The following is an 11,042-nucleotide window of genomic DNA, read 5'->3' as shown; positions in this document are numbered from 1 at the left end:
TTAAGAGAAGTCTGGAGAGATATGGTCTGGGTTCAGATCGATGAGACTAGGGAGAAGACAAGATTGGCATGGACTAGGGCCCAAAGTGCAGTGTTGCACTTTGTGTCGCAGTGCTCTATGATGCAATAAAGGTAAAATTGTAATGAAAACTGGCTTGGGCCATCCTGGATTCATTTGCGCTTTCTTCCAGCTATCCAAACTGTTTTCACGTACAACAGTGTCCTTAGCTTGGCCTTTTTCAGTTCCTCAATAAGAAACAAATATTACCACAGATACTTATACAAGGGGTTTGTATGATTCAGCATTTTCATTGTTTCAGAAATCACTGCCATCTTAAGAATCTGACACAGTCCATGCCCTGAATCCTGAGATACTCATTATAAAAGCTAAGTTCACCTTTACATTGGTTCTGCCAGTCGGTGTCTATACCCTGAAAGTGTTTATGCCAGGGAGTTATTGATTAAACCAGAGGTTAATAGCAGCAATAGAAATAAAAGCAAATCAAATTAGAAATGATGGGAGTCTATCAGGGATAAAGATACTGAGTTTACATCTTACAGAATTGGCATACCTTTTGTCCTCTGTTATAACTGATATCAAAGACTCTGCTCCTCTAGCATAATTCACAATGAATTTAGTGTTTAAATTCAGAGTTACTTTGGAAGAAAACATGTCACGAAAGTAAGCCATCCTGATAATTGTCTTTTCAACCTGAGCAGCACATAGTGATGATACTGATAACACAACAACATTAGCCAGTTGCATTAAAATTGCTTATTATTTTTAAAATAATTCAAGACAAAGACACAAAAGCCGTTCAAATTAAAAGGTTATATTGAAAAACTTCATGCTGGCACAGATTTAGAGCAACAGCTCCCTGATTGAAGCAGGCCAGGCAGCATCTACAGGAAGAAGCACTGTCGACGTTTCGGGCCGAGACCCTTCGTCATGTCCTGACGAAAGGTCTCGGCCCGAAACGTCGACAGTGCTTCTTCCTATAGATGCTGCCTGGCCTGCTGCGTTCCACCAGCATTTTGTGTGTGTTGCTTGAATTCCCAGCATCTGCAGATTTCCTCGTGTTTGAGCTCCCTGATTGAAGCCATTTGAGGAGATTCCTGAAATCAAAAAATTCACTTTAGGTCTGCCTTTCTCCAGCCCAAGCTTCATAATATCACTGTATGCCAGAGCAACAGAGACTTTGATATCAGTTATAACAGAGGACAAAAGATATGACAATTCTGTGACATGTAAACTCGATATCTTTGTCCCATCATTTCTAAATGGATTTGATTTGCTTTATTTCTATTGATGCTATTCTGGTTTAATCAATAATTCCCTGTCATGAACACTGACCGGCAGAAACAAGTGATATCATGCCCAGTAGCAGTAACATGAATTCATCCTGCTTTCCACAATAGCTCGAAGTTCACACTGGACTTAAAAAAAAGCTTTGGTATGTGTGTGTTTGTGTGTCCACCTATTCTCCCACCATGTCTCTCTCTGAGCCGTCCCTCTACCGTTAATGAACTGCACCTACTGCAGTCTTCAGCCAGCACCATGGTTTTGAAGGCAGCTGCTTATCATATTACAGTTACGAATATAGTTGTAAACACGGTAAATGCTCCCCATGACCTAAATATTTGGGCTACGTGAAATAGTTGAATGTTAAATTCCGAAATCAGAATTACCTTCCTTTAGAAAGTGAAGCCATACCTGCCAGTTAGAGTGATTCATAGTGTGGCACTGTCAGGAAGCAACACTCCAAAAACAATATCATTTGAAAACGTTTCTTAGGGAGAGGGCGGAAATTTCCAAATGCTTGTTAACCTTAGACCCTCGTACTCTCAAGGTTACAAAGTTTAATCATTATAATTTATTCTGAGTCGCCAACAAGTTTCTTTTCCTTTTTGTTGCAGTGCCAACTAATTCGTGCCAAAACAATATCTTTCAATGCCCTTTTTATAATTCACCTCATTACTGTAGTTATATATTTACTTCAAAACAAACATGACATTGTATGCCTAAGTGCTGTTTAAAGTGAGCAGCGGGCCAAAAGGGCACTGATGTCAAGTTCTGCAAATGGGTGTGTGAGTATGGCACAAATACAGTTAATACACTGGCCCATTGTATTCAATGGGAAAGGCTCTCGGCAACGCCAGGTTCTGGCTGTCATGAGTTGTATTTGAAGTTTACTTTCTTTTGTGCGGGCCATGGGAAAGACTTTGTCCCAGAGTTTACTGCATCCTTCTAAGTTATTGGACATCGGTTGTGATACTTGAAAATGTGCTGCATTTGAGATATTCTCCACCTCTATTTGTTTACTAATAAAAGGATAAAAAAGTTAGAGAGTCTGTATTGCAGAATATTCTACATCATTCTACCAGGCATTTTTGCAGGGTCTAGTAAATGGTCACAGAAATCAGTGCAGCACCATTCTCCCTTTGGAGACATCTCAAGATTCAAGATTTAAGATTGTTTATTGTCATCCTGAATGTAAAGGAGAATGAAATGATTATTATTCCTGATCTGATCCGGATTCAGAGTTTCAATCATTTCTATAACAGCATTTTCTCAATAACGCAGCCTCAACACTGGCAATATACTGCATTTATACCAAAATTCCTTTTGATCTAGTCGACTTAGATTTGTAGCTGATACAACATGATTTGGCCTGACTTTGTTTTAAGAAATCTGCAATTATTCTTCATTGCACCCTAATTTTAGATTGTATGACTGCAGATAAAGTGTGCTGAAAATGCTAGCAGATCACTTTAAGGAAACAATACTGATTTGTTCTCTCAGTGAGTTACAAAAATTAGCAGTGGCCTAAATAAATGTCAATGTCTTTGTCATATTTTTGAGTTAAGAAAGCATATGGCTCCGAATCCACGAAGGTACATTTCACCATACCCCTTGGTGTCTGCTAACAGACTCTTTGGTGGCAATAAATAGATTACATTACTGCAAACAATGCTCCGCACTTCAAATCATTTCAGAAATCACAAAATGTCAAAATAGGTGATGCAGACTATCCCAAGGCTGCTGTAACTGAGATTGTTTGTTGAACTTAACATCAGAACAAAGGGCGGCAAAGTATTTCAGTTGCATTTTGTCAAATGTACACTTAACAGATTAACATATGTTGTATCTTTTTACAGTTCTTCATTGATTCTTTTGTGTTTCTTTGTATTTGCTGTGAATGCCTGCAAGGAAACAAATCTCAGGGTGTATATGATTACATATATGTACTTTGATAATAAATTTACTTTGAACTTGGAGTACAAGTAAAATCTTTCAAAATATCTGTTCAGCTTGTGATGTAACACCAGTTATCATTCAATGGGTAATTATAACTGCATAGTTATGGTGGCATTATTCTACTTCACAATTGTCAATTACAAATTATCAGCCTATTACTAACCTGAGTTTACGCTGATAAATATCCAGCTGTGATACTGTTTTCTGAATCTATTAATGAAAGCTGGAACTGAAATAAAACCTCGTTACAAACAGACATTGAGTTTCAAACTTTGGAAAACCCGCAAAAACCAGAAACAAATGTAAAATGATCCCTGGCCCAGATTGCTGAAAAGGCTCAAGTTCCAATGATCGCCCCAGACAAGAAGTCAACGTTATTTTCCACTGAGATCAAATTATGTGTCAATCTAGATATGTGTATTCAGTTTACTGGACTTCTGCTGACATCACAATCTGTTACAGGGAAGAAAAAGAATTTGTAATGAAGAAAATAATGTTCCCGAAGTAATTTCTTCAGATTAAAGGTACTGTGCATCCTGGGATTAGCCAAGGCCCACATCGAGCGACATCATCAAGACGAAGCCTATGATGGAGGTCCAGGAGGCCAGCTTTCCATTCCCACTGGAAACAAGAGCAAGGTACTGTCAATTCTCCTTTCAACTGATTCAGTGATCAATAATTTTAATGGCTTTAGAATAATTTGGTAAATTGGAATGCATTCAGTATGTCTCTTTGCCTAAACAATATGATCAAAACCTGAAATAATGATGTGTGTTTTAGTTATTTCCCTTTGAATGGTGTTTAAAGTTGCTTCACTAATATATAAAATGCACTAATAAGACTCTTGCTAACACACCTAATGTTGCACCACTGATATGCCACTTTGCAATTGTCAATGTATCCAAGGTCCACTGTCCCAAGGAATCACTTACACAGAGGGTATATTATGAGGACAACTCACTGACATTTGGAACTATGACACTGAGCCAGTCAGCTGTTCAGCAACTTGCAGACCTTGGCGGCGTGGCGAGCATTCAGGCAACCAAGTGGCTTCCTGTGATGATGAGGGAGAAATAGAGCTCCTGAAATGTCCTTTCAGACCTAATCCATCTTGAGAAGAGCTGACATGGTGAAATGGGGCAATGCTACAATGGCTAAGGCCTATGGGAGACAGACCTGACTTGACCACGATTTGAGGAGAGTCCATTAACAGTTTCAGATCTTGCCGAGGCCAACACTGGAGCCATCAATGGAATTAATCTGACTTTGGTGAATGGACACAAGAAGAATCAGATTTGGCATGAAATGCATCTGCACTAGATTTCCATAAAGTGCTGTGCAGCGGCAAACACAGGGAGATCAATTTTTTTTTAACGTGCATATATCTCAAAGGCTGGGGATCCCAACATTTTTTATGCCATGAAGCCCTACTATTAACTGAGGGGACCACAGATCCCATGTTGCTCTAAGGGAATGAAAATTGAACAACTCTGTTTTTTCTAAACATAATTCCTAAACAGCTCTGTGGTCTTCACCCACTGGTGCATTATCAGCTGTGAGAGACTCCATGTATTCTGGAAGATCAGGAATCTAAAGTATCAGCCCAGGTATTGGTGCTTGAACACAGCAGTGCAATTGATACTAGCAGAAGGCAGAATACAGAACACAATAAAACACTGCTCTGTGCCTTCGAGTAAAGTGCACAAAGTGGCCGTAATAAAAGCCTGCAGCTGAGAACATTTTGCCCATGCACACACATCTGGCCAGGAAAAGGCCTTTGATGTGGCAAAGTTCAAAGGGGAGAACAAAATGGAAGTTTCTTTTAAAAAAATTGCACCTTTAAGTAATTGGGACCCAGCCGTCAATTACAGAGGACTCTGAGGAAGGACAGGAAAATCTTATACTTTGTACCCACTTAATGAGAGCAGCCAAGTAAAAGTTGCACAGAGCTGTGGGAGTCCTATGCTGACTTACACCGGACCTGGAACTTGAACCAGTGACAAAATTAAAAAAAAAATTAACAGAGAACACAGTTGAACAGCAAAACTGCTTTCATTCAGTGCAATTGACTTAGCACGTCTGCATTATATTGGGGATAAAATTACAGATTGTCCGTAGAAGCCTTGTTGATCCATATTGTACCACTTTGTTGCTCAGTATATTAGAGATGAAATAAATTTGTATATCTAGGCCATTGTTGAAATCATTCATGAATTGGTGGTGTGTTGGAGGCAATTATTCAATTGTGAAGTTCTGCTGTTGCTTGAGAAACAATTAAATGTTGCTTAAGTTGTGACACATCACCTGAACAACGTTAATAAATCTTTACCAGACTGAAATGTTCATTTGCTTTTGTTCATCTGACAAATGAGCTCCATCTGAAATATAAACCTGTTATTTCTTCTTACAGATTCTGTCAAACCTGACAGAAGTAAACAGGACAAAAGGAAGCCATTTGTCCCACCTTGCCATTGCCAACAATTAGTTCTGTTCCCTTGCTCTCTTCCCATTTATAAAGTTACTTTGAATGTTATTAAATGAGCTTTTATCACCCTTTCAGGTGGTGCAGTTTAGATGTTAATTTAATGCAGAGGAATAAAACCTCTTTTCACCTTGCCTTAAGTGCTTGAAACAACATCTGACCAAATTCTTTGCTGGTGGGGACGGATCCTCTCATTCATCAAATCCCATCATGATTGAGAATAACTTTGTTAGATCCCTTGAACTCTCCAACAACCTCCTTCTCAACACAACTGGCGTTCCTCATCTCTGTCACCATCCATTCTTGTCCTAGATCTGCTATAAATTTCCAGCTCATTGAGACTGAAGGCTCCTTTGTTTATAATCAACATAGAACAGTACAGCACAGTTGTACCGAATCAGCAAAAAAATATATTTTAAAAAAAGAAAAACTAATCTCTCCTAACTATACAATGTCCATATCTCTCCATCTTTTTCATATTCATGTGCCTATCTAAACACCTTTTAAAGGCCTCTAATATATTTGCTTCGACCACTTTTCCAAGTATTGCATTCCAGGTATCCACAGCTCTCTGAGTAAAAACTTGCTCCTCACGCCCCTTTGAACCTACCCCCTCACACCTTTAATACATGCCCTCAGGTATTAGACATACACAGAACAAAGAACATAGAAATCTACAGCATATTGCAGGCCCTTTGGCCCACAATATTGTGCCGACCATGTAACCTAGTGTCTACCATGAGAAAAAATACTCCCTACCTACTCATTCGATGCCTTTCATAATCTTATGAACATCTATCAGATCTCCTCTCAGCCTCCACCGCTCCAAAGAAAACAAGTTTGTCCAGCCTCTCATGATAGCACGTGCCCGCTGTTCCAGGCAGCATCCTAATAAACCTCTTCTGCACCCTCTCCAAAGCCTCAGCTTCCTTCCTATAGTGGGGCGACCAGAATGATGTGCAATACTCCAGATGTGTCCTAGCCAGAGTTCGAAAAAAGTAAGAACACAGTCTCTTGACTTTTGGACTTAATGCCTCAACTAATAATAGCAAGCATTCCATAAGCCTTCTTAACCACCCTATCGAACTGTGTCGTCGCTTTCATGGAGCCATGAACTTGGGCCCCAAGAGCTCTCTGCTCAACAACACTGTTCAGGGTCTTGCCATTAACAGTGTACCTTCTCCTTGCACTTGCCCTACCAATGCCTCACATATATTTGGGTTAAACTCCATCTGCCATTTCTCTGCCCATATCTGCAACTGATCTATACTGTGCCGTATTCAACCTCTATCTGATCATTATAATGATCCTTCTGCTGATGAACTTCCAGTATTTCTGTATTTATATCAGAATTCCAGAGTTTGCATACCTTTGCTTTTGACTGGTTAACTGGGAAAGACAACACTGAAAGTGCAATGAAGTTACAAGGCATTATTTGGCTCTCACCTGAGTTGAGCTTCAGGAATGATGTCATCAATTACAACGTAAACCATGGCACCAGCTGCAAAAGCCAAGGCGTAGGGCAGCAGTGGCTCGGCAAGGACAACTGCAAAGGCACCAATTACTCCCGCCACTGGCTCGACCATGCCACTTAACTGGCCGTACCTTTACAACAGGAGAACAAGTCGAGTTAGCAAAATGAAATGTTAGGTGAAAGTTTAGGCTTGACAATTAGATAGAAGCAACATTGTGGTTATATATAAAATAATGAAAGTGGCTGGACAGAGTGGATAGTGGTGGAAAGGTCAAAGATGAGAGGTCATAGGTACAAAATAAAGGGGAAAGGAAAGCACAGAATCAGCTTTATTGTCACTGATGTATGGCATGAAATTTGTTGTTTTGCGACAGTATAGTGCAATACATAAAAATAACTTAATATATGAGTTGCAACAAGAAATACTATATAATTAAACAAACAAGTCATGCAAAGAGAGAGCAAAATAATAAGGTAGTGTTTGTGGGTTCATGGACCATTCAGGAATCTGATGGCGAATGGGAAGTAGCTGTTAAAAAGCTTTCCTTTTATGCGTTGGAACTGGAATGCAACTCCACTGTGGTCACTGAGGTCTTCGAATAAACATACAATGAAGAAAAAAATTGCAAAGTTATGGAGAAAGAGCCAGGGATGAAACCAATGAGTTGCTTTGGCAAATAGCTGGCATGGACACAAGGGTTCAAATGACATCCAGCCCATTCTAAGCAAGGACACCAAATCTCACTTTGCGCTTTGACATATTTATAGCTTTCATGAGCTCCATGTGATTAAAAGCACTTTCATCAAGTATCCCTCTGGCCTTGGGTTTGACTCTATGGGATTGGATTGCCAGATTTGATATCACTGAATCCATCAATTCATTTGTACAGTAGGTTTTTGCAAATAAAATAAAGTGAGGTGTTTTATTTTTAATAAATCTGTAATACATTTTATTGAACTCCAAAACACAAAATTGCACTAAAAATCCTTATGCAACAACATTATCACGTCAGACCAGCCTCTTAAAGTGAAACCCTAACTCAATGTCAATGGTTGTGAATTATATACGTTTGTCCCAATTAGGCTACCCTACAGAACTCTCAATTATCTTTGTCTCTTAACTTACTGGGAATATTTTGATACTTTTCTTTTTTTTAAAATCTTTTTTGACAGATTTTTAGTGGTACATTTTAGAATGGAGGGAATGTAGAATCTGAACACTAAGAAGTGGGGCTTTGATCTCAAAATTGGTTACTCTTCATAGATTCCGGTCTGTACGATACAGGCACACCATCATCCAAAAAGCTAGGGAAATTCAGCAGGTCAGAAAACATCCATGGGAGGATCCCTATTTAGATGCTGCCTGAGATACTGAATTGCTTCAGCATCTTGTGTGTTGCTCCAGATTCCAGCATCTACCTTCTCTTGAGTTGGGATATATTATTCTTCTGGATGACACACTCTTTGACTAGTCACTAATGGGAGGACCTTCAACTGCTGGACTTCATAGAATCCATTCCCAACTCTTAAAAATCATTTTCAAAACCTCCTACACAGCCAAACTATTATCTCTCCTCCTATCCTCTCCAATCTTCGCAAGTCACCAGTCAGTGATAATGCTGGTGGCTGGCTGACTCACCTCAAGGGAGAGTTGCAACGGAGAGTTGGACACTTCTGTTTCAATCAGTCCCTCAGTGACACAGTAGATACAGTTGGCGTGTGGCCAAGTGGCTAAGGTGTTGGTCCAGCAATCTGAACGTCGCTAGTTCAAGCTTCAGCTGAGGCAGCGTGTTGTGTCCTTGAGCAAGACACTTAACCACACACATTGCTCTGCGACAACACCGGTGCCAAGCTGTATGGCCTAGTGCCCTTCTCTTGGACAACATCGGTGGCATGGAGAGGGGAGACTTGCAGCTTGGGCAACTGCCGGTCTTCCATACAACCTTGCCCAGGCCTCAGTCAACATCAAAATCGCTGGACAGCCGAAGAGAGAGAGAAAGAAGAAGAGTGACAGTTGCTGCATCATAGCTCCAGTGATCTGTGTTCAATCCTGACCTCAGATGCTATGGCTGTTCATCAGTCTTCACCGCAGATATACCGAAGATATCAGGTGCGCTAATTTCAAATAACAGGGAAAGACTTGTAAAAGTCCCAATCATCAGGAGGATAAAGTATTAGAGAAACTCATGGGGATAAAGACAGATAAATCACTGGGACCCCATGGTCTGCACCTAATCGTTTTAGAGGAGGTGGAGGAAGAGATAAAGTTTTTTTTTAAACCACTAAATTCTGAGATTAGCAGAAGACTGGGAAAGAGCCAATGTGACTCGTTGTTCTAAAAGGGAGGAAGACAGATTGAGGGGGAACTAGTCAATAATTAGACCACAGGCTGAGGGATGTTTTCCTGTGCAGTAGTGTTCCATAACTCTGAGGCAGAGATACGGGAAATGTGGATGACTGAAGCAGTAGGGTTGATAAAAAGTGTTTCGATGAAGGGAGAACATTGCAAAGTGCACATTCAAGTGAAGAGAGGAAAGGAAAGCCGCAGAAAAAGTTAAAATCCAAAAAGCAGCAAGCACTTCCAGATCATTGGGCTGGCCAGGGTTTGAAATTGGGGAAGTCAGGTGACATTTGTAGCTAAAAGTAACAGTCTTGTTAACAGCGTAGATGGAGCACTGTTGAAGGACGTCAAAGAAAAGGTGCTGGAGGGATAGTTCTCAGAATGGGTACGCAACTACCACTGAATGTTGATGAACAGCAAATATAAAAGAAACAGGGATACACTTCTTCAGATGGTCCCGGGAGAGGAAAGGATTTGTTTTAGTCGGGGTGCTAAGGGGCACAGAGATCTGTTCCACCTCCACAGACTAAATTTTACAGGGATGCAGATGGCCACTCCAGGAGATTGAGATTAAATCGGAGGAGGATTGCTCCAGAAACAAGTGCAAACACGCTAGTTGGCTAAAATAAATCTCTCTCGTGCCATTACAGCATAAAAACAGAGTGAGAGACAGTGGCTGATAGGAATTATCAAGAAGCTCAGCATCTGGAGATAACACTAAGTATCTGCAAAGAAACCTGCTTTCTGTTGCTGCACTAGCCACTCAAGAGTGATGACATGTAGGTATGTGATCAAAGCAGGCTGTGTTGAAAAGAAAAAGTTTTATCACACAAAAAAAACAGATTTGCTTGGGAAGGAGACACAAAGTTAACTGCCAATAAGATAAGACAAAATAAAAACACGGCAAAGCCAGAGGTTTTGGACTATTAACAACACAATACTTTTAGCTTTTTTTTTAGCAGTAATCGAAACACTGAATCCTCCCAATTCAATATGCCTGATTTGCTATTGTCCGTTCTTTTATGTGCATGAGGATTATTTAGTGACAGACCTCCCAGGGCACCTGAAGGGAAGTTTATCTCTTTTTAAAGTTTTTGCAGAGAATACAAGAGCCAATTGTGCAATTGTGTACAGCCAAGAGAGAGCCACCCACATTGCCAGATCTGGGGCACATGGTCTGCTGTTGGCTGGTATGTGTGGCTGAAGGCAATGGGTCCAGCTGATAGCTCTGAATTGTAAAATCAGTCTGTACTTTCATTCTGTAAATCATTCTGTCTTTCTGCAGCACACTGCCCTTCTTCAAGGTACTGTGCATTACTGTACTCTTCTGGAAATTGCTCCTGAGTGCTATACATTAGAAAACTCATGCAAAATGCTGGAGGAACTCAGCAGGTCAGGCAGCGTCTGTGGAGATGAATAAACGTTTGGTATTTCAGGCCGAGACCCTTCATCAGGTCTGGAAAGGAATGGAGTAGAAGCCAGAATAA

General features: G+C 40.3%; 1 protein-coding gene across 3 annotated transcripts in view; it reads right to left on the bottom strand.

Moving 5' to 3' along the window:
- Positions 1 to 971: 971 nt before the first annotated feature.
- Positions 972 to 11,042, bottom strand: part of LOC140714720 (zinc transporter ZIP11-like) — a 770,421-nt gene continuing 760,350 nt past the window's right edge. For all 3 annotated transcript variants that reach the window (XM_073026220.1, XM_073026221.1, XM_073026222.1), the window contains exons 8-9: positions 7,187 to 7,345; positions 972 to 3,879 (exon numbers count right to left, since the gene is read on the bottom strand). In XM_073026220.1, coding sequence (XP_072882321.1) covers positions 3,801 to 3,879; positions 7,187 to 7,345 — 238 coding nt within the window. In that variant the 3' untranslated portion in view covers positions 972 to 3,800. The remainder of the gene's footprint in view (positions 3,880 to 7,186; positions 7,346 to 11,042) is intronic.

This window comes from Hemitrygon akajei, chromosome 22, assembly GCF_048418815.1.
Source record: "Hemitrygon akajei chromosome 22, sHemAka1.3, whole genome shotgun sequence".
NCBI lineage: Eukaryota > Metazoa > Chordata > Chondrichthyes > Myliobatiformes > Dasyatidae > Hemitrygon > Hemitrygon akajei.
Note: the sequence above shows the minus strand (reverse complement) of the source record. Positions and strands in the feature narration are given on the sequence as shown.